The 24,953-nt window shown below is 41.3% G+C and overlaps 1 protein-coding gene across 1 annotated transcript in view; it reads left to right on the top strand.

The window, feature by feature from the left end:
* The window catches only part of gfod1 (glucose-fructose oxidoreductase domain containing 1), a 39,412-nt gene extending 18,156 nt beyond the window's left edge, over positions 1-21,256 (top strand). The window contains exons 2-3 of the mRNA XM_069667825.1: positions 17,491-17,684; positions 17,873-21,256. Coding sequence (XP_069523926.1) covers positions 17,491-17,684; positions 17,873-18,613 — 935 coding nt within the window. The 3' untranslated portion in view covers positions 18,614-21,256. The remainder of the gene's footprint in view (positions 1-17,490; positions 17,685-17,872) is intronic.
* The last annotated feature ends 3,697 nt before the right edge of the window (positions 21,257-24,953 follow it).

Here is a 24,953-nt window from a genome sequence, read left to right as displayed (position 1 = left end):
TATGATATCAGAGACCCCAAAGACTAATATATATTTGACATTTTATGAGATATTCTTGTCAGAATATGTGTGAATTGTGTCATTGGCAAAATGACTAATACAACCAGAATTTAGTGTTTAATGGCTGAAGAAACAAAGTGGTATTCATGAAGAGAATAGAGTTATATGTAACTTTTAGTGACTGCAAAGTGCAACTATTACATGGCATGATTTCTGTTTTTAGTGGGCTAATATATCTATATACTGATCAGCCATAACATTATGACCAACTGCCTTATATGTACTAAAGTGTACTAGGTCCTGACCACTGCAGACAGGAACACCCCAAAAGAGCTGCAGTTCTGGAGATGCTCTGTCGTCTTGCCATCACAATTTGGCCCTTGTCAAAGTCGCTCACAATCTCACGCTTGCCCATTTTTCCTGCTTCCAACACAACATCGAGGACAAAATGTTCACTTGCTGCCTAACATATCCCACTGACAGGTGCCACTGTAATGAGATAATCAATGTTATTCACTTCACCTGTCAATGGTCATAATGTTATGGCTCATTGGTGTGTGTGCAACATGTTTGATGTGACATTTATCACAATGTTTAATAATGAAGTAAAGGTTCTTGACTACATGTACCTTGAAAATAACAAAATTCCTTAAATTACATTTCATTATGTGATTCAATGACTTACTTAATAATATTAATTACATGAGCATATTCGTATATTCCACATTCTCTTCAGGCAGAGAGTAGCAATCCTTTTTCACATCCCTTTTCACATCCCTTTTGTGTCTCATGAGAATGTGCTAATATTTCTCCCTCCCTAAACACTCATTAAAAATAACTCTGAAAGCTATAATGTCTTCATGTATGTCGGCAGAAGTAAAACAGTTAGATTGTGGCTGGTATGATGTAAGTGTTTACCAAGTAGAGGCTTACACATCAGTAAAAAAAAGAGCTGCACACCAACTGGTTCTTATGCAGGGATTAGCTGTTACTGAATATTTACACCCAGTTGGCTAACTATTGCATGTATTACTTAAAGGGGGGGTATTATGCTAATTTCAAGCTTCATATTTCACTCTGTGATACCTGTGGAGTAGCTTAGCATAATTTACAGTTACAGCCTCTGCCTGAAACGACTCTCATTCAGCTCTGTCCCTTTAGGAAACTCCGCCCCAACAAGCCCACTTTCTTCTGATTGGCCAGCTCTCCAAAACTTGCTGAGGCTCTACTTTGTGATGTCACAAAGTGCAGTGTGTAGAAAAAACAGTGTGAAACCTGGAGTTCACAGCAGCCTGCAGACTGAGCTGAGAAGCCGGGGGATTACAACATAGTTTTACCTAAAGATCGGAAACTTCACCCACGTTTAGTCGGGACATCCAACACTGTAACATAATATATATGTCTTAAAATGTGAAACGGCATGATAGCCCCTCTTTAACAATACCAACCTCATTTGCTCATGTAAGATATACGATTTATACTGCAGAGTAAAATAGGTACAAAACATCTTAAAAGACAATTAGTAATGCTGTTCAAGAAGATCTTAATTCATGCACTTTTCAAAATAAAACAGGCAATAGAAATTCAATTGTAAACATTGTGCTAGTATTGTTAGCCTAAATGATCAAATAGCATCAGTTTAGTTGACATACCAGGATGATCATTAATACTACTGACTGAAACACAGATTTGTCCTCAAGTGACGATGCAATACCTACATTTTCAAGCTGCTGTTTTGTTGTTACCAATTAGCATGTGGCTAAATTTTGACAAGCTAGAAAACGTTTTAGGTTTTAATGGTGCAAACTTGATTAGTAAGTCCCAAGTTTAGCCTACTTATTCAGAACCTAAAATGTGCTTTTCACACAAACTGTTTCACACTTAACAGCTGGTGAAGGCTGATATTTAACCTTCATCAAATCTCTCGTCCATAGTCTCCGTTCCCTCTGCTCCTTCTTTCCCCTCTTGACCTCTGTGGCAGACAGAGAGCCAGGTTTGTCAGGGGGGCGTCTTTACCATGACAAAAACCCAGATTGAACCAAGCATCAGTGAGTTGACTCTCCTCCCCTCCTCTTTTTACCAAATAAAAGGGGAAGTTCATCTGTCCCTCCCCCCTCCACAGCAGTCCTGACAGTGAGATGGATAGTCTCACTGGCACACAGCTGTTCAGAAGGAGCGTCCTCGTCCTGTGGTGAATGTGATTCAGTGAAGATGTCTCCATCTATTACTTTGTGCCTGAAGTCTCACTGCTGCCGGCGCCTCAGGACATTAATGTTTATTAATGAACGCTTGCTGTCTTCATTAGAGCTCATGATACAAGTGTTTCTCTGCTGTTCATGTCTGTGTTGGTTCTTCATGTCTTCTGCATGTTGACTATTTGCTCCTGCAGCCTGAACTTGTCTGACCTTCTCTCTTGGCTCATAGTAAGGAGGTAATAAGCTTAGGAGTCAACTGAATCAAGATCACGTGCAGCGGTTCATGTGCTCCTTACAAGAGTAGTGTGTAGATGTGTATTAGTGCTCACAGCTGTGTGTACGGACAGAGTGCATTACTTGTAAGTAGTCGGTAACTATTAGCTCTCTGCTGCTCATTAGCATTCAGAGCTTCATACCATCTTCTTCTCCTCTGTAGCCTCGTCCACACAAAGGTGCCCTTCATGGCCAGGACAGAAGGATCAAGAAAAGAGGGGTCAAGCTTGCATCATGTTTGGCATCAAGTCTGACTTTTCCCAACCTCTCCTATTTTGTCCAAATAACTGAAAACCTTCATGGGTTATGAAACTGTACATTAGAAATTGTAGCTACTGTGACGTCACCCATTGGTCTTGGGTTGACCATATTAAAGCTTTGAGTTTGGCACCTTTTTTGAGCCAAAAGTAGCCATATTTGGACATGGGGATACTCATGTGGCAACACCATAAAGCATACCCTGCTTATCATATATTTTATACTAAATTGGATCATAATTTACTGAATGAAAAGCACGTTGTATTGAAGGAAACTTGAAACTAGTTTGAGACCGTAAGAAAATGTTTGCTGAGTTTGTAAATTAAGTTAGAGTTAGGATTGTGTTTTGCAACCATAGACTGTATAAAAAGATGGACGACATGCCAGCCCCCTGCTGACTGGCTGCAGTATAGGTCATAAAGCCCGCCTCCTCCGTGTTAGCAGATGGGACATGAGTCAAACTATAAAATCAAAATACACGTCAAATACATTTTTCTCAAACATGGTTTCTGTCATTATAGTTAGTTCTTATCATGCTGATTTATTTTAAGTGTTCGTTTTTCTGACAAGTTTATTTTTAATTAGTCATTTGATGCTGTAAAAAGGATGATTAACAGCTCTGTTGACAAATACGGCTCCTGCAGACGATCTGTTCTGGATTAGCAGAATAGAGGACGAACGGTGAGAGGAAAGGTAACTAAAACAATCGCTAAGTTTACATACCTGTGAGCGACTGCCTCAGACTAAAACAAAGAAGCTGTTCTGCTGTTAAATAAGCCAACATGAGGGATCTTTGCTGTTATATTTTGTTTTCGGATAGAGTGTGTTTTGGTTAGCAGAATTGGCGGAAGTGGCCAATCTCTACTGCGCAGACTCTGGCTCCAGACACTGTCACCATCGCAAGATGGCAGTGCCTATCATGGGGGTATTTTGGCATCAATTCCGTACAATGAGAGCAGATGGAGGCACGTCGTCCATCTATACAGTCATTGTTTGGCCCCTGCTGGCCATCAGGAAGAATTCAGGTTCACACACTTCTGCATTGTCTTGAAACCGAGAGGCTAAATCCACTTCTAAAAGAGCCACCAAGTCACAAAAATTGTCCATCAAAAATCTGTTTCTATGATCAGCTTACTGAACAAATGTGATTTTGTACTTCAAGGCTGAAATATATTAGCTTTACAAGTTGTAAAACAGATAGACATTAACAATAGAAATGGAGGTCAACCTTCATCAGATTTTCAAGAAAGATTTACCAATGTTTCTACTAGGGATGTGTCACGATCTTCAAATAATAGTTGAATAGTTTCCAGTGAATATTCAATGGTATTTTTGCTTGAAATGCCCTGTCAAAAAAGGTTTTAGTGTGCAAGCTTCCTACAGTGCAACCATGAACAATTTGTATGTTATTAAAGTGAAAGCATAGCCTATATAAAACGTGACAGAGGCCTAAACAAAAAATAAGACATTAAATGCACCAAAAATAACAACAACAATAGCTTTATGCCTTCTTTAAAATATAATAAATATAATATTCAGTGGTCTATTATTTGCACTCTCCTGCCACTGTTACTACTATGATAACTTCCTGTGGTCAAACTCTGTCACTGGAACATTAGCAGCAGTCACAGCACTGTTACTATGGAACAAAGAATCACTTACATATGTATTATTGATGAGTGCTGGCAGTCTCAGTACGTGTTGTTCACTGCAGCTTTCAAAGGCATGTGAGCAGTCTTATGGTGAATGGCTCGCACATAAAGGGGTTCTATTAATTTTCCTCTATTCAGAGCAGCTTGACATTTATTTGGTGGTGTTAATTACTGAGTTGGGACACATACACAGGAGGATAATTATTGGGTAACTTTTGCAAAGCCATAAAAATCGACCCCAACCAATCATTAGCATGTAAATGAGCTGAGCCGCTCTTTGAATCACTTAATTTGGCAATTACAGCAACAAAAACATGAAGTGTGTCTGGACCGGTCTTTTCTGCTTGACCTTTGCTGCACTGACAGTAACATGCAAATGTAGCAGCAGCTTCTGAGGGAGACAGCTCGGTTTTTGGCAGCCATGTTTATAAGTCTCTGTTGTGTGTGTTAGCAATAGAGCTGTGAGGGGAAATGTGCTGATTAGGGTGCTGTGTGTATGTGTGTGTGTGTCAGAGTGATTAGAAAGGAGGGGAAGCAGTTCAGCTCTGCAGTTAATTAGACCCTGGAGGATGACAGAGCGTGCAGGTGGAGGCCCGATCACGCACTGACACACTCATGTTTCCCTTTGCATGAGGTGTGTTAGACCTGCAGCAGGTCAGTGTTTATTATAGGAAGTGTTTTTGCTGCTCCAATATGAACGGTATTATATAAGTCTCCATTATGTACATTTTTAGATACAAACCCTGACAACCTTCAATGGCAATGTTGTGCTACTGTTCTACTGTTCATGGTCACTTTGACTAGCCTACATGATTTTTGGAAAGAACACTTTGATACAATCCAAACCATCTTTATCTGTAGATACTACTAGAGGTGAGGGAGATTCTTTTATGATTTGGTTGCACTGAACCTTAAAATATTTTCTCATAAAATCGTAAATAAGGAACATTCACGGTGGATAAGTGAAGTCTGTCTTTTTTTTTTTTTTTAAACAATATGTTTATTTCCTTTTAACAACATAGTTATACGACATATCCTATACATAATATATACCTTACACAAACTTTATATCAACAGCGTGAATAATAGGCATAGAAAGGACAAAACAACAAATAAGAATAATAATAACGACAAAAACATAAAAACTTGAAATGAAGATGAAGAAACAGACAAATAGACAGACAAAAAATAAATCAAATTAAATTAAAAACCAAAAAAAATAAATAAAAAATAAAATAAAAAAAGTCTGTCTTTTAAGAGCAAATAACATTCAAGATTTCGCTTCCTTCTTGACAGTGATGGTTACAGAAAAAAGTGCAGAGAAAACACAAGCTTTACACGAGAAGAATAAGAAAATGTTTGGGGAAACATGGTATGTATATATAGTGGGATTTTTCCTTTAAAAAACTACAAACATGGTGGTTTTATGTTGGATTAAGATCCTCCGCAAACATTACAAATTGCTCGAGGTCCCCACGTATACTAGTTCTTTGCGAATGAGGCTTTAGTCTACATGACATTACAATCAGTCCCTCCAGGAAGTTGCGATGTTGCGTTCCCGCAAATTCTCGCCAATTCAACCAATTGCCTCAGCTTTTTCTCAACCTTGCAATTTTGGCCTATTGCCACAACTTCATCCTATTTCCCCGAGCGTGTCATTTACATCACCCAACTCACTTCTTTGATATTTAAATCCCCTTAGGTCTGCAGTGCTGTATGAACATCAGAGGGAATCTTTTACTGTTTCTTTAATATCTCAGGAACGCTGCATACTAGAGATGTACTTCTTTTCTGTAAAGCAGACTGCTGCGCCGTTCTTGAGAGGCTCCTGTGTGCTCAACTATTTTTCATGAGTTACCTAATCCAGCTTCAAACATAGTGTCTTTATGGAGACTTTTTACAGTGAATCCACAATAAGTCCAAACACTTAAAAACAACAAGTAGAACAATGTAATAAATGTGATAAACAATGTGTATATTCTCTTTTGAACATGAATTGCACTGTAATGTGCACGTCCAGCGTGAAATGAGAATTTCATGGCAATTTACTTTAGCGTCATTCAGTTTTTACACGTTATTTAGCGTCTTGTCACAGAAATCAACCAGAAGTGATGTCAGGAAACAAACTGCTCGCTCAGCCAACAGATGGCTTTATCACAGTGTTTGTCCCAGTTGCTCAAAGTGGATGTGTAATGTGTTACACAGAAGAAAACCCTCAAAATATTGCAAAATCAGACATTTTTGGTTGCAACAATCCCAGAAAATTCCCGGAAATCCTGGAGGGACTGTACAACCTGACTGTAGCTTGTCTATAGTCCTGTTGTAGTGTTAGAAGGCTCAGAGGGGAGATACAAATTTATACTGAATCATTCCTAAAATGTTCATTTCCTAAAAACTAACAACAATTTATGTGAATCTAGAAAAAAAAACCCTATATGATAATTTCGAGAGCCTCTGTAACCATAACTGCTCCTTACAGTGTGTCTGTGCTGAAGAAGCTTCCTGAGTGCATGCCATCATCAACATGTGCTTTTAGTGCACACATTAGGAACCTCATAACCAGAAGCCCCTCCTCTCCTTACTATTCATCTCCATAGCAGCCCAGCACTCTGGTGCAGAGGTTAATGGCAGCACTATAACACATTTAAGGACGCTAAACTCCTCACAACTCGAGGGCATTAGCCGGCTGAGTGAGACTAATGCTCGTCATCATTCATAGTTATGATCCGCACTAATGGACCTGAGGCTGCAACACAATGCAACCTGCTGATGCTTTATCATCTCCACCAGTGTGTCGGATGTAGTTCATATCTTGCCCTTTGCAAAAGATTGAAGACTGCATTATATTGTTACAGCTATATAACAGGAGGAAACATATTATGCAGCTGTGATAGTTCTTATAAGTATTGTGATTTTAATTACAAGCATTTTTTTGTAAATGTCTTATGACATGATGTTTGTTCCCAGCATCACAAATACATCTTGTGTCTGCATAGGAGTGATGTTTTTTGTCAAGGTACTCCAAGGGTTTGTTGAAATAGTCTGTATTTAGTCTGATGTTACATTGGCGGTATACTCGACATGTAACAATGTACAGTGAGCAGGTTGTATTAGTGCAAAGTATGCTGACAGGGTGGTGCAGGAAACTCCTCCTGTCTGTTGACATATCACTTTCCATTAACCAGTCTTTGAAAACTGCCAGTGCCTCTTCATCTGTATGCTTCAATTTATTGATTTTCTCTGTCATTCATCTCTTTGTGTCTACTAACCTGTCATTCTTTTTCTCCACTGTTTTCTTCCCTTTGCTTTTTGTCGCACTAAACAGGCTACATTTACCTGATTCTCTCTGTGGGTTGATATGATGGGACGTACTCCTACATAACCTGTGATCTGAACTGCGTCTGTAGCATTGGTCTGTTAGTCATAGCAACAACTGACCAATCAGAATTGAGGATACAACAAAGCTGTGTACTGAAAATTTTACTTAAGATGCAATCTAACCATGACATTTAAGATTTTCTTTGTAGTTAATACAAACTGCTGGTTGGTCATGTCTAAAATGATGTCTGACTACCGCTAATGTTAGCTAATACACTCGGTAGCTCTGCACGCTAGTTGCTAACATAAGCAGTAGTCTGACATAATATGTTATCTGGCTAAAGCTAACATGGTAGGCTAGCACACTTTTATGGCTACAAACTCTATTGCTGACATTAGCACTCATCAGATAGAACATTGTCGTGAAGACAAGTTACTGCTAGGTCACTGACAATGTTTGGCTAAAGCTAACACACGTTAATTGCTACAAACTGTATTGCTAACAGTAGAAGTAGTAAGAGATAATGTTGTCATTGTAGTAAAAACAAACTGCTGCTAAGGTATGGCAATATAATAGCTGTCTACCGCTAATCTTAATAACACACTTAGTAGCTCCATACTGTAGCTGTTTAAGCGTTTAAACGTTTATGCTGGCTTGGCACATTTACAGAAAAGATTCTTCACTGCCCTAAAGCTCAGAGGGCTCAAAGTACAAAATAGGATGACATGAATATTTCAAGTTTAACTTAGCTTAGTTTAATTTTATAAACAACAATATTAGGTTTTTGTCTACAAAGGGGATGAATTAATATGTACTCGTTGGACCTAAACTGTCACCGACTGTAACCGTCCCTACAGTAGCCTGACCACACAGACTGTCCACCTCATGAATTCCTTAAATAAATAATAAACCTCTAAATCTGATCTCACATGCCAAGCTCTTCTACATTGACTGTGTGTTCCTGCGTAACAGCAGGGGGCTGTGCTCCTGCTTTTCCCTCAGCTGCAGGAGAAAGGCAAACATGTCTGTGTTCATCCATCACCGCTATCAAGGTTGCTATTTACATGCTAATTTCAGACTGGGATCGCATGCCAGCCACACAATAAGGGCAAATTAGTCAGCAGGAAGCTTGTTTTCCCTGATTTAGAGGTATACGCGAGAATGTATAGTTCTACATGTCTGCCTCTGTGGTTCACCCCCTCCTCTCTTTGTAATTGCTTTAGGCTAAATTTAATTTGGGATAATCAGCAGAAGGAGCTTGGCCCGTCTCTCCAAGTGTCTGATCCTCTGTACTTAAGCCACTGCATATACAGCTTTTATACATTTTTATAAGCAATGTTTTCTACTTTAACACCTACGGGACATCCTGAACCTGATATTCTGTCAAACCCCTTTGCAAATTCATACATTTTTTGACATTTTGTCGGTCAATTCTGAAGAATATTTGAGCTTCATTTCAGTTTTTGTTATCAAGCAGACAGCAAAAGCAGGCCAATCCTGCAGCGATGAGTTTGCAGTCTTTATTTGAGCATTTGCGAATGCCTCGCTTGATAGCACCTCTACTACGCGTGTGTTTGTGTGTGTGTGTGTGTGTGTGTGTGTGTGTGTGTGTTTTTCATTGTGTTTCCACCTCCACAGGCCAAATAGGCTAAGCTAATTACCTCTAGTGCCTCTGTGGTGGAGGATGCTTTGTGATGATTCAGGCCCACTTGCCTCCCTTGCACTAGGTCACAGCAATTCCACACACAGTATTATACAGTTGAGTATATGAGTGTAAGAGTACACACACACTCTCACAAAGACCCGACATACTTTTCGTCATATTACTCTTTACCAGAAAATTAAGAAGTCACCAGCATCATTGCCATTAAATCATTTTTTTGTTGCTCAGTTTCCGTAAAATCCGGAATATAAGTCGCACTTGGCACAGTCTGTTTTTGGGGGTATCCCAGAGCAAAAAAGGTTTTTCTATAGCTGAAGTGTATACCAGTTATTTCATCACTATTTCAATTTATTTTCTTTTTAAAACCCACAAATTACAGCCATCTGTTTTAGCCATAGTTTGCACTCCTGCTAGCTACCAGTGCTGTAGCTAGAGGTAGCTGGCAGCCTATGGTAACGTTGATTGTTGTGAGGGTGGCGGCTGCACTGCCGATCATGACGGTGCATGTCCTTGACAAAGCTTTAGCAACAATCAAGTTAGTTTTTCTCGCTTAAAACAGTGAGGAAAACAGCACTGCGGCATATTGTAAATAGGAGACATTGTAGCTGCTTGGACCTGGGAACAGTTTAATGCAGAGGTGTGACGTCACCACCTGACAACCGGATAGCGCCATCGTCTGGGTAAAATCGCGTAGCACAATAACATACCTCTCTCTGCATTTTATACTGGTATACTGGTCACACTGGTATATAGGACGCAGCCCACTTTTTTTTGGCCTTTGGCTTTATTTATAGGACAGCTGAAGATAGACAGGAAATGTTGGGAGTAGAGAGTGGGGGATGACATGCACCAAATGATCGGCAGACCAGGAGTCGAACCTGCGATCAGTGCGACGAGGACTGTAGCCTCCGTACATGGGGCGCCTGCTCTACCAACTGAGCTAAACAGTGCCCCAGGCAGCCCACTTTTTAGATGAAAAAAATGCATTAGAAATTTTACTGTAACTGCTAAATCAACAAGTAATTTTAGTTACAGACTGTGGTACTTTATATTCATAGAGTTCTTGGTATAAAAAACATTAAAATGGTAACTCCTTATATCCTAATGTCTCGGAGTGCACTTAAACACAACATGTAACTATTTAAAGAGGTGTAAAATACGAGGGATGTTTTTACCCTTAAAGTCATCGTCATCAGTATGTAGGAACTCGTCTCCTCCTCCTGACCCTCGCCCTGCAGGAGCTGGTGCGCGGCACAGCGTGGCAGATGGCTGTCTCTCTCCGGACCGGTTCCTCTGGCTTTTCTATTTCTGGCGTCTTTAAGTGTAGCGCCTATTGTGTAAGCTGTCATGATGAAGCATTCTGCATCCTTCGTTATCCACCTGGTTTTCCTCTGTCATGATTTCCAGCTGTTGCCATTAGACCTCAATAAGAAAGGATTTCCCTTAATTGAAGCACGGAAAAGCGTGATCTTGAATGCAGCTGTTGATGTTCATAATGTGTTTGTGTGTATGATTATTTAAAGGATGTACATTTCATTACTTTCAGGTCAGAAATACTGCATCTTAAATGTCCTGTAAGAGTCAAAAGTATTGTATCACAGTTGCCATGACATGTTTCCATCCTGCTGTAATGACATATACAATAATGAACAAAGAGTAATGATGCTACGAACCTAGCTTTGCTGTCAAGAACAAATCTGTCATCCCTCCTTTCTTACACCCAACCTGACCTTCCTGCACAGCCAGCACTTCCCGCCTTTCCTTCCTCACCCTCACTGCTTCTGTGCAGGAGGTAAGAAGGGACAAAATCTCATCTAATAATGCCGTTCCCCTCTGCTACACACACACACACACACACACACACACTTGCAGCCTCATCTTGCTCCTCTGAGGCCTTGCCCTGTGTTTGTGTGTTGCAGTGAATATTTGTGAACACACTGGAGCCATGCAGCGAGGCACAGATGATGTGTGTGGCAGTCATCCAGAGGAGTGCTGGACTGGGGAGAGTTGGCCTTCACTCGTAGTGATGCAGCTGCTCTCTTTCTTTGTCTCTGCGTGTGTGTGTTTCTTCTAAAAGAAGTGTAACCTGTTCTCCCTGCTACTGCCGTCTTAGCAAGGTAGTTAAAATAGAGACACGTGTCCCTAAAGGCCCTTAAGTTGTCCTAATGCCTGAGGTTATAGATACTTTGTTCACCTCTGTTCTATTCACAATGATTATGAGTAATAATGTTTTAATTAAAGGTGCTTAGTGTAGCTTTTTGAAACATACAATAGTCTGTATTTCTGAGACCAGATGCATGCAGATTTGTGTATGTGAGCAAGTATTTTCTAAACATGAGGGATGTATGAATGGTATTTATTTTGGTCAGTATTACAAAGCCCTTCACAGTCACAGAGTCATGGTTCTGTCTTAGTCTTAATGACAGTAAACCTGAAAACTTGTTTCTCAGTCACTGTTTGCATATCAATACTTAAATGAAGGAACAGCAGATAGTCTCACAGTATCTGCCTTTATAACACCTGAATAACCATTACTCTACTCAGTAATGAGTTATTTATAAGTGAAACATTTGTTAAAACTCAAATTAAACCAAAATGATTAGATTCAATCTCCAACACATCACTGAAACACCAGTTTGTGTGCAGGTAGTGTTCAATGTCTGGCCTTGGGGATGCATGGTGGTGCAGTGGTTAGCGATGTCTCCTTTCTGTGTGTTCTCCCTGTACATGCATAGGTTCCCTCTAGCTACTCCAGCATCCTCCCGCAGTCCATGCTCGTTTGGAGACTCTAAATTGCCTGTAGCTGTGAGTGTGAGTCTGAAAGGTTGTCTGTCTCTATGTGTCAGCCCTGTGATTGATTGGTGATCAGTCCAGGGTGTAACCCTGCCTCTCGCCCAATGTGAACTGGGATAGGCTCCCGCCCCCTCGCGACCATGAACAGGATAAGCGGTATAGTTAATGGATGGATGGATCTGACCCAGGAAGTTTCTTGAACTAGGTTAACCCCCCATTTATATGTTCTCACTTATTCACACTGAGCCTTGCAGGTAGTTTTGTTATTTATTATATTTCCCTTTGGCAAGAACTACAAACAGAGTCCCATTCACTTCTTTATTAATAATAAGGTGGCAGAAATATAAGAGAAAACAGAACTGCAAAGTCACTCCCACAGGAAGGTGAGGGAACACATATTTGGGATTTATAGTCCCAAAAAGAATTTAACACTGGAAAAACGGCGCCCCCTGTATGTTTTGTTGTGCATTCATACATAATATTCTCTGATACTTAATGTTGTGTTGATGCTGCACTCGGCACGTTCACTAAACATTCAGTGAGTCATCTGTTCCATTAGATTAATTATAATGCCTCACGTCCTCGTCTCTTGTCCTCTCTCTTTAATGAGATTCAAGATTTAATTTTCTTTTCCAGCAGGTGATCATGAGCTGAATATGTGCTCGAAATTATCCCTCAGTGTTAATGAGAAATGAGATGTTGATGTTCCCCCGCTGTTCAGTGTGACTTCCTGTTTGGCTTTCTAAGAAAAGAGGCCTCATGTTAGTGACAGTACATAGCTGTGTGAGCCACTCGCTCCTGTATTTGTTTGAAGAGTTTTAGGCCTGAGGTTTGTGAGACAACAGGATGTGATTTCAGTCTGTGAGGTGAGCTGATTCTCTCTGACAGGACGTCAGTACTCTGCACATCAAAGGTACCTGGAGGCACCTGAAGGCGAGCAGGCTGCCGTCATGCACTGCTGCTGAGGGAAGCACTTCTTCTAATCTTAGATAGCAGAGGGTGATGTATATGAACTGTTTGGGTACTTCCTGTTATGTAAAATATCTTTGAAGTCGCTGGAATTAAATTTCCATAAGCTTCCCTCATCATCAACTTCATAGTGACCTTTTTACCTACTGTAGTACTTGCATGATATCTAAAGGATTTCTGTTATCGGTTCCACTTCTTCCTCTCTCGCTCTTGTCTTTAAAGCCCTTGGTTAGATCTCTTCTGTACATGAATTATTAATGTTCTGGGACTGAGCTGCCTTGCTGGAGTTTTTTACTGCTCCATTAATGTTCTCCCACTGGGCCAAGAACTGTACCTTTGAGTTGAGCTCCACTTTGCAAAGGCTATCACAGAGATCAGAGAACCCCAGCCCTGAGTGTCAGGCTCTTACTGTACAGATATATCTGTTAACACTGCTTTAAACCTGATGAGCCTGACTGTCAGTGTGAGCAATGTTACTCAGTCAGATACGTTTTTATGGCCACAGACTTTGGGACAATCTGTATAATTTAAGACATTCAAATTGTTGGACTAGTTTGACATATGTCTCATATTAAAGTAATAATCTTACAGATTTTCATTTAAATAAATAACTATTAAGTCACTATCTATCGCCGAATGAGGTAACACAATGGTGATTGAGCCTATGGCCCACTGATGAAAGCCTTTGCATTTGCAGTATTACACACTGGGTGTCAGGTGCGACTTTCATGGGAAAAAATCTCAAGCGGCGCCCAGTTAGTGACGCATTTTCCATCAGCCAGCAGTGGCTGGTCTGCCAGAGAGGGTAGGCGGAGCTAAGCGGCTGCTTTTCTGGTCTCTAGATCGATGACTACAGATACAACTTCAAAAATAAGTGAAAATCTAAAGAAAGAAACAAACTCGACGCTCAGATGAAGGCAAACAGTCTAAAAAGGAAAGCGACCGTCAGCCAGGAAAATCAAGAGTTACAACCGGAGCCGACCGTGGACGTCACACTTTAAGTGACAGAAGTTATTGTCTTATAAATAAAATAGATGTCTGAGAGACAGGTTCAAACTCTGACTGCTGCACTTCCTCACCTCCCCACGCATGTCCAATCACAGGGTTGTTGTGTGCAGGGGAATTGGATTCAGATTATTTTCTATCATCTGACAAGCAAGCGGATTAAAGTGTAACGATGCCTTTGGGGTTAACTCAGCGCCCTGCAAGGGAAACTAAGACTCATGCAATTTGTATTTATTTTTACATTTTCAGAGAGAGAAGTTTCATCACAATACATAAAGCACCAAAACACTCTTGGAGGCCCAAACATAGCTCAGCCAGTAAATTAGGCCTCTTTTTTCACCATTATAGTCTGCTACATGTTCCACATTGTCCGCCTTATTATCGTATCCTTAATTGTCAAACAGACTTAGTGGAGCAACTCACTCCCTGGGTTTAACATGGCATTAGGCTTTGACGTTCCTCCTCTCATCCTGGCTGTAGGGATAATGACATTGACCCGGTGACTCTATTCTTTTGGAAAAAGTGATGTTGTCATATCACTAGCCAACCTCCCAACATCCTGTATTTATTTTTTCTTACTTTTTTGAGCCTTGGGAATCAGTTATCTCTTGAGAGCAGCTGTGTGGGTTTATATAGATGTGAGTGTACGTCTCTCTGTCTGAAGGAGGCCGTGGCTGTGAGCGCTGATGACTCAACAGGCTGTGTAAGCCAGCCTCGACCTTCAGAGCTCTGTACGGGAGGAGCTAAAGGTCATTATTGATCTGAGGAGGAGCTGCTTTTATCTCTGTGAAGGTCACTCAGATCATGAGGTGACTGCTCAGTGCTGTCAGGAGTTGGAATCGCACTGTAAGAAGCCAATTATCAGGTTATGTCTGCCTTTGGTTGGATATAGCATAAATCATTCAGGATGTGGACCCAGCTAAAGAGACTTGTATGTATGTTGGCCATATCATAAAGAGAATATCTGTGGGAGAGTGAAATCTGCCTTTAGCTATTTTAGCTAGCCAAGCTATTGTTCTGTAAAGACACTGAGCTCAATATGAGCCAAAAAATCAGAGCATTTAGCATGTACCCAGAGGGGTCTCACCCAGGACAATGCATATGTCCACTATCTGTTTGTGTGTTTCTGCCAAAAAGACGGGACGGGGGCAAACTGTTGCGGCTTTGCTTTGTGTGTCTGCAGGGGCTGGTTGGGTGGTGGGTGGGGGCTCCCTCTGCGCTCCTCAGAACTGGGTCAGAGGGATTAATTTCCTGGCCTGGCCGATTTGAAGCTAATGGCAGATTAGCATGGGAAGTTTCACTTCCAAAACAGCCCCTCCACCCACAACCCTCGGCCACGGCTGCAAGTGTAGCGGCACGCTGCTTTTCACACTCCAGGGGCTCAAGGAATGTGTGTGTAGAGTCATGCCCCTTTATTGTGTGCGGATTTACTTTCTGTTGCCGTGTGTGACCATAGCCGGGATTAGAGGATGCTGTGAGCTAACAGTGGTCACAAGAACACGTAGATGTAACGTTGGAGAAAATAAATCCTTTTGACACAGCTGAGAGGTTAAACCACGTAGTCTCTGTTCAGCGTTTTGTGCCCTGACATTCATGGCTATGTCACATTTGAAAGAGCAAACTACACATGCTTCATCTTCTTCATCAAGTGAAATGTTGCATTCTAAGGACCTAAAATGCACCCCTGCTTAATTAGTTTGCATGCTTCTAGTCTTATTCAGTCCCTCCAGGAAGATGCAAAGTTGCATCCGGCAAAGTCACGCAAAATTCAACCAACTGCAACTTTTTCTCGACCTTGCAGTGTTGGCCAATCAACCCGCTCCCCGCGCGTGTGAAGTCTGTTAAGTCACCAAACTTACTTCTTTGATATTCAAAATATCGATCCCCTGAAATGTTGTATAAAATTTGAGGGCATCTTTACCGTATTACCTAGTTGTTACTGATGTCATTGTGCAGTGTGATAGTAACCCCCCATCTCTTATCATTGTTTTCTATTGTTGCAGCAGCCGAAATAAAGAGAGAACAGCGTGTGTGTTATAAATAACACATGGATAGCATGTTTATTCGCATGAGCAGTGTGAAATGAGCATTTTATGGCTATTGACTTTATTGTCGTTCAATTTTTACACACTTTATTTGGAGTCCTGACACTGAAATCAACTGGAAGACGAACAGCCATTAGATGGCTTTATTGCAGCGTTTGTCCCAGCTGCTCACAGTGGATGTGTAATGTGTTAAACAGAAAAAAAAGCCTTAAAACAGCGCAACTTTTATTCCAACTTTTTAAAAAAGCTGCCACAAAATCAAACATTTTAGATAACAATCGCAGAAAATGCTCACAGAAATCCTGGAGGGACTGATTATTGTTCTGGGGTGACCAGTAGCTTTTGGTGGCTAATGCTGTTGTGCGCTGTTTTCTATTAGAGGTAGTATTATCATCAAATTTAGTTCAGATAAGCATAAATCTCACCTTTGTGTGGTTATTCCAAGTTTGCTTTTAAATCTGCTCCCAGCTGCACCTTCAATTAGGCTTCCTACTTTATCACTCTTATAAACAGGGTGGGCATTTTTCTGCATATTCTGATAATCAACAGAATAATCAGTTATTAAAATGATCTAATTCAAAGGCAAAGGCTGTCCAGTAAAAATGAACGCCAAAACAGAAAAGACTGCTTCAGTCTGTTTCTCCTCACGTCACTGTCAAGTCTCTAATCGCTGTTGTGTTTGGGTGTTGCTGGCACCAGTGGACCTTTTTTTATTGTGCTGGAAGTGATTTTAATTAGGTTTCATACTGTGTCTACTGGCTCCTTCTCTCCTGCCTTTTCTGTCTCTCCTGCCGTCTGTGCTCTTCTTTTATCAGCTTTCAATCTGGCCCTCGTTAATATCAGCACAGTTTGTCTGAAGCTCTTTCTTAGCAGACACCAAACACACACTGCCAACATTTAAGAACTTCTAAATTGCATTCAGGGATCCAAATTTTGTTCTCTAAATGTGTGCATTAATCTGGTAGCAGCTACATCTAAAGGTCGCCTCTTTAATATTTCATCACACCTTTATTTAAAAAAGCATTTTCACTGTGAAAAAAGCCCTGAAAGTTTAGGAACTCTTGAGTCAGCTTCTCTGGGAGTTACCACATTTTGCTTTGTTACTTCAGGAGATGTTTTCATGCTCAAGAGGATATTATGTCTGTGAGTGTTGCTAAGGCGGAACACATCACTTCTCTGTTATTCTCTCTTCTTTCCTCCCTCCTCTCTTCATCTTTAGTGTAAAGGAAACAAACTGCTGTCGAAGCATTAAAAGTCTACAGCAGCACAGTAAAGCTTACTTGGCTAATTCCCAACTGTCTCTGCTCTGTTTTAAAAGGTATTGGAAAGAACGTCATCTGCGATCGGACGGCTACGCCTCTGGATGCCTTCAGGATGATGTCAGCGGCACAGTACTACCCCAAGCTGCTGAGCATTATGGGAAATGTGCTGCGCTTCTTGCCGGCCTTCGTTCAAATGAAGGAGTTGTTAGAGGAAGGGTACATCGGGGAGCTTCTTGTCTGTGAGGCCCAGGTATGACTCAGACTTTTAATACTTTTCTTCTCTTGTTTGTCCATTTTAAAGAACAATAACATTAGTTTCTTTTGAGGATGGTTTGTGTTAGAACAGCACCCTCAGGAAGTCAAGGAATCAGCGACTTGGGCAGCATGGGTTCTCAGATCACATTCAAGCTGACATAATTCTTCCTCTCTGCCCTGCAGGTCCACAGCGGTAGTCTCCTGGGGAAGAAATACAACTGGAGCTGCGATGACCTGATGGGAGGCGGAGGTCTGCATTCAGTGGGCAGCTACATCATCGACCTGCTAACGTTTCTGACTGGCCAACGTGCGGCAAAAGTCCACGGCTTCCTCAAGACCTTCGTCAAGCAGACGGATCACATCCGAGGCATCCGTCAGATCACGAGCGACGACTTCTGCACCTTCCAGATGGTGCTGGAAGGAGGCGCCTGCTGCACCGTGACGCTCAACTTCAACGTGCCCGGAGAGTTTCGGCAGGAGGTGATCGTTGTGGGGACGGTGGGAAGGTTAACGGTCATTGGGACGGACTTGTATGGACAGAAGAACAGCGGGGGCGGAGGAAGCGGTGGAGGACCTGAACTCCTGCTCAAAGACACCACACCTCTCGAGAACGCTTCCTTACCGGAGAAGGCCTTCAGTGACATTCCCTCCCCGTATCTCACCGGGACGATCCGCATGATCCAGGCGGTGCGACAGGCCTTTCAGGACCAGGACGACAGGCGGACATGGGACGGGAGGCCTCTGACGATGGCCGCTACCTTTGAGGATTGTCTTTACTCTCTTTGCGTGGTGGATACCATCAAGAAATCCAACCAGTGTGGAGAGTGGCAGAACATTGTGGTGATGACCGAGGAACCCGAGGTCAGCCCGGCTTATTTAATCAGCGAGGCCATGCGGCGGAGTAGGATGTCGCTCTACTGTTAGCATCGGGCTGATGTGCTGACCTCATGGTATTGTGGGAAGTTTATTCATGCAGCTACCAGGTTAAGCTTAAACTCGTCACTGGTTCATTTTAATACTTCCAAATCTGTATTGTTGCTGTTACAGACAAAGAGGTCACACCACTGTGATACAGAGACTTCCTGATAGCCTGCCTGCAGTGGAGAAAAGCAATGTGATCAATAATCAAACCTTTATTTATAAGGAACCTTTCTTGAAGACTTGAGTCCTTCCATGGAGATGCACTTGTAAATGAACCTGACTTGAACAAAAGAGAGTTGAAGCTAATGCTAATGTTTTCTGCTCGACCATAAATGTATTGCGCCTCTCGTTCCTGCTCCCCTCCTGTGTGACTGGCTCTGGAAGACGACACCGTACACTGTGGGTCCGACTAAGGACAGCCGAGGAAGAACGTCAGTCCTCTCAGTTAAAACTGTGTCGCTGTATTGTTGCTATAATCTGAAGTACTTGTACGTTTTATCAAGTGAATGTTTAACAAAAAAACAGCGTGCTTGATAGCTCCAGTTGTGTCTGGCCTGTTTGCTTCTTTCTGTGTGTGTGAAACAAGAGAGAAAAAATCAATACTTTGGCTTAAGTTTGGGATCTTCAGAGGGGTTTACCTTCTGCTTTGTGTATGCAATAAATCCAGGCTGCAGCTGAACTATTTATCTTCCGGCCGAGAGTAAAAGGTTCAAATACATTATGGTATGCCTTTATGCAGTAACAGTAGCCTGCGTATGAGTGGCCAGTGATACTTTGATGTTCTTTATTTATTCTGTGCTTTTTCTATTGAATTGAAATACACTGAATTCTGTGTGCGTATCTGTACTGAGCCTTAAGTGTGGATATTTAAACAGTCTTGCACTAAGGAAATGCTGAGCAATGTTTTATTTGTAATATTACAATGCATTATGTCAGGGTGATTAAGCATACAGCATGCTTCATAAAGCTTCTTTGACACGCAAGGTGGAATGCAGGTTTATCAATATGCATCGGCCCCACGCAGGCGGAAAATGAACTGTGCAGTGTGGAAGATGGCGGACAAGGTTAGCACTTCCTTTAGTTTCTGTTCGAGATATTAAGGATGGTGTTATCCTGTGTTTTTCTAAGTGTCAGCAAAAGACCAAAGCCAACAACACGGTAATCCATCTCTGAATTTTGATTGACCCCAATGGATTCTTATTGAAGATGTTAATCAATATGTTTTTAATAACACTGGGACAAACAGCTATGTTTAATGTGACTCGTGGTGATGTACCCACAGAGAATTACCACCTGACTGTAGTTTCCAATAACTGTATGAGGTGTTTTAGCTTATTTCAGCTCATTATTTTGGTTTAATGGCGCCCTATATTGTTTTGGCTCGCTCCCACCGTTTGCCTCAGCCTTGTTTCCAGTTACGGCAGGCAGCTTTTTACGACAAACAAAGGTCTACTACTTTATAAAACAAAGATAGACGGATAAGATAAGCAAATAGTCTGTGAACATAAGAGAGCATTTAACAGCTAAGAAGCTGCCTAAGAAAAACAGAGCTAAGAGGCATTAAATATGTTGCTTACATTCATTAGGTGTCCAGACATGACTCAAAATAAATGCTACTGTAACTCGGCATTGTTAGGGCCTGTGTCCACTAACTGCATTTCGTTTTGGCAATTTCAGAGCCCTTCTCGCCGGCGCTTACTGTTGCTATGTTACAAAAGTTCTCTGGCGGCACTAACGCTTTACTCGGTAGTGATAGTTAAGTCCGTTTTAAATCGCTCTGTGTGCTTAATATTTGGTTTAATTCAATGAAATTTGACAAAGAAAACAAAAACAATGGAAAGGAGTTGTGTCCCTGGCGTTAGCAGCAGCTCTACACCTGGAAATTCAAACCTCGAAAAAACTAAAGGATACGCTTGTCCTCTGCCATTGTTGTTGACAAAGCTGATATCTGAAGTCCCGCCCCTTCTTGATTTTGATTGGTCGGTGAGGGAGAACATTGACGAGCGTGGCTGTGTTCCAAAAGTTGAACTATTTTCAAGTGAGAGCTCAGCGACAAAAAACAGCTGACGCCGAGGGCTGAACTGCTTTGCATAAAGAAAATCAGCGCTGCTGGACACAGGCCCTAAATTGGCTTTTTGTTTTTACTAGCAAATACAGTCAGCTTGGCTTTTTAATTATCATCTTACATAACTCATACCTGAGTAAAAGGTGCATTTTTAGCTGTTAATAATACACATTTGGTGCTGGAGTAAGAAAAACAGATAAAGTCAGTGCTTTTATGATGTATTCAGTGGAAGTTGGTCCGCGATGCATACAGAACATATTTACCTCTGATTCATCAGTTGCAGAAAATCTAACTCATCCTTATGTTTTATTACCACATAGGAAAGCTAAAACAAACCATCAGAAAGTATTTGATTTTAAGTTCTGCATCCTTCAGTACAGGTGAGAGAACAGCGCTGACCAACAAGCCAAAAGATTGATTTTTTAATGCGTCTCTGTTCCCCTGTGTGGTTTCACCTTCTTAAACTGTGCTCAAATACTATCTATGTAACGACTACTGAAAATGTACATATGGAAATATTATAAAACAATATGCGTTTGTCTAAAGAAATAAACAAGTACTGTATGCTTTTTATTTGTAAAAACCAAGGACATGTTTCAGTGAGTGTGAAGGTATTTATTCTTCTTTGTGTTTGCTTGTTGCAGTTCAGTGGACTGACCTGCAGCGTGTGTGGGAGAGTAACGGCAGCACTTAACGTCTTTCTTCTCATTCAGCCTTTTTGAATGATTGACCAAATTCTCTTCTTTTTACACTGTTATGAAGATGCCTCATAAATCATCACAGTCAAGATAAGTACACAGCCATCCTCTGCAAACTGTGTGTGTTGGATCTAATGTGTCACATCATGGTTTGCTGAGGTCAGGACATATCACATATGAGCCACACAGAACTTTTATTCTGAGATCTTAGCTCCCATGCTCACTAGTCTGCCTGAATAAGCTAAGTGCAGCACTGATAAGATATCACTCTTTAAGATAACTGGAGTTATATTATTGCCCCTTGTGTACCAACCACCTTATCAAACCTACATGTAGACTTTCCCCCCGCTGCCTCACAATATAAATTCCTGATTTAAACTGCAGCAAGATGCTGATTGGACTATCCTATTGTTGTTTAGTTCATTGTTTTATAGCTATTTTTAATGAGCGTACGTTTTTTGAGTGTGATTTAAACTTGAATTAAGCTCAAAGCAACTTCAGTCACAGGGTGAAACAAGGAGACACTGGATACTTTACAGGAAAAATGAAGAGATAATCCAGGATACAAATCACAGTTTAATCATCTCTAGGCTGCTTTCTTCCCCTCCGGCCTGTAAACCCACTTTATCACGTTCGATTTATGGCCCTGTGCTCGCCTGTTGAGTCCTGTTAAATCAGTAATATCCCGCTGGTAAACTAAAAGTCGTGTAAGGTGAGACCAGACTTTATTTAATCATTTCTAAGTGTACTGCTTTATGTGTTGAATTTAAAGTGAGTGGATCGACAAGAAGATAACCCCCCCTTAAACTCTTAGAATGGTTTAACCCACCAGGCTAACACCATACCTTCCACAGAGGACAGGTCACACCATTCTGTTTTACAGGGTTACACAAAACAAACCAAGGTCAAAGTTTATTTATAAAGCACATTTAAAACAACCATGGTTGACCAAAGTGCTGTACAGGCTTAAAACACAATATCAAGTAAGAGAACCAATAAACGCAACATGAACAATAAAACCACAATAAATAAGAGTCAAATTTAGTTGCATAAGCAAAGAGGTCGGTCTTAAGCAAGGATTTCAAACTGCCCCAGGGTCTGGGCAGTTCTGATATTGACAGGTAGACTGTTCCACAGGTAAGGAGCAGCCAGTCTCTTCTGGGTTTGAGCCTGAATCTTGGAACGTCTAATAGCATCTGATTTGTGGACTGGCTCTGACTGGAGCATGATGGTGCAGCAACTCAGACAAGTATGACGGTGCCAGCCCATTAAAACTTTTAAAAACAAGTGATAAAATCTTAAACTGACAGAAAGCCAGCAGTGAATCATTTGTTTCTCCTAGATCTCCCATTTCTCACCATCATTACTAGTAACTTCTTAATAATTTCACGTCCTCTAAAGCACCTGGTGATTTAATACTAATTATAGTTAAAATACAAGTAAATATGAGACTGAGTTCAGTGATGATTTTCTGAGAAATATCCTTGTATGGACTAATTTCAACCCAAGTAAACATAAAATTAATGATCAACTTGGAAAATATATGTTATTAATAGGGCTGCATGGTGGAGCAGTGGTTAGCGCTGTTGCCTTACAGCTAGAAGGTTAGTAGTTGGAATCCCAGTTCTGATGCAGGTGTGTTTATGTTCCCCCCGTGCATGTGTGGGTTCTCTCCGGGTACTCCGGCTTCCTCCTACAGTTCAAGGACATGCTGGTTTGGTTCAAAGGTGACTCCAAGTTGCCCCTAGGTGTGAATGTGACTCCAAGTTGCCCCTAGGTGTGAATGTGACTCCAAGTTGCCCCTAGGTGTGAATGTGAGCGTCAAAGGTTGTCTGTGGCTGTGTTCGAAATGCCATACTACATACTGTATACTACATACTGCATACTGCGTTCGGCGGTAGTATGTAGTACGGAGCTGTTCAGATTTATTTTGCAGTATGCAACGCCAGGCGCCAGTTTCTGGTTTATGAAAGGGGAAGTAAACAACAGCCCGCCAATAGCAAAAAGCTGCTTCTTTAGCAATAGCGCCCCCTTCTGCTCTACTGCTGCCGTCTGACATTTCAGCCCTTTTTTCGGAATCAGTACGACATCCGGGTACTTTTGGCAAACTGCACAGTTTGCTTTTGTTTGCATACTACATACTACACTTTGGCCAAATCAGTACGTACTGCTGGGCATTTCAAACACAACCTGTCTCTATGTGTCAGCCCTGTGATTGCCTGACCAGGGGTCCGTTTCAGAAAGCGGGTTTAGTGAAAACCCCGAGTTTGTTAACCCTGAAATGAGGGAAACCTCGGGTTTGCCGTTTCGGAAAGAGAGGTAACTTTAACTCTGAGTTGGTTACTATGGTAACTGAGTCTGTGAACCTAACCTGGTCGCGAGCAGATTTTCTTCAGGAAACTCAGAGTTTCGCTCTGTCTCCTCCCTCTAGAATAGAAAACCCTCATTCGACTTCCTCATTCATTCAGCCTGTCTCACGCGTGTGTTTGAGCGGTTACCGAATTAAAAAAACGTTACATCTCTGTGGTGCTCTGAGCCCTTTGTAAAAGTCTTTTATTATTATAATAAAATAAAATAATTAAAAGACAAATCTGTGTCAAAGTCATCATTTTTAGATTTTCCACCACCACTGCCGAGAGCACTCAAATAAGACGCCGTAAATTATTGGATTTTTTTTTTTTTTAAACTAACACATTCAGTTTAATCAACATGAATTATAATGTATGTGAAGTCAGCATCATGTTAGGGATAAAGCTAATGCACATTAAAACAGCCACTGAATGATATTTCATTAGTTTAATATTTAAAATATGATTGAAGTGACTCTCAGCCATGAGCCTGTTCTGCCTGAGCCTTACTTTGAATGATGTTCTGGTATTTTATTTTTACCAGCTTCCATGTATGTTTTTTTCTCCTGCTGGATTGCTCCTAAATTAATATAAATTTTAGCTTCCGGTCGTGATTAAGTATTAAATAAATAGACCAGTTCAAACTTGAAAATTTACTCGAGCAGCAGTTTCTTCCCAGCCCGCTTCTCTCTTGTTTGCAGCTGCAGCCATGTTACTTTATGTTTCTGAAAACATGCTTGTATTCGCTGAACGTCCGCATGAGGATTTCAAGCTCCACTGGTGTGACGTAGGAGGACCTCTTTTTGTGTACCGTTGCCATGGTGAATCGTGGTATCGGGGCTCCATTGATGCTGGCTTTTTATTGTCAGCGTGCACGCACTTAACTCCGGCTGAACCTACTCAGAGTTGATTGAACTAACTCTGATCAGCTGTTCTGGAACCGAAAACTCAGAGTTTCCTATCTCAGAGTAGATCAACTCAGAGTTCAGGGTTAGACTCACAGTTTGTTGAGCCTGCTTTGTAAAACGGACCCCAGGTATAACCCTGCCTCTCGCCCAATGACAGCTGGGATAGGCTCCAGCCACCTGCGACCCTGAACAGGATAAGCGGTATAGATAATGGATGGATGGAAGTTAAGCTGTCTAGATGTAGCCGACACATAAGTCCCTATTGATGGTCTCCAATGGTCGACCCAGCCCAAAGACATCAGTAGTAAAACATTAAAAAGTTAT

This window comes from Semicossyphus pulcher, unplaced genomic scaffold (assembly GCF_022749685.1).
Source record: "Semicossyphus pulcher isolate SPU_LCO1_2020_fin unplaced genomic scaffold, fSemPul1.0.p SCAF_18, whole genome shotgun sequence".
Lineage (NCBI taxonomy): Eukaryota > Metazoa > Chordata > Actinopteri > Labriformes > Labridae > Semicossyphus > Semicossyphus pulcher.
Note: the sequence above shows the minus strand (reverse complement) of the source record. Positions and strands in the feature narration are given on the sequence as shown.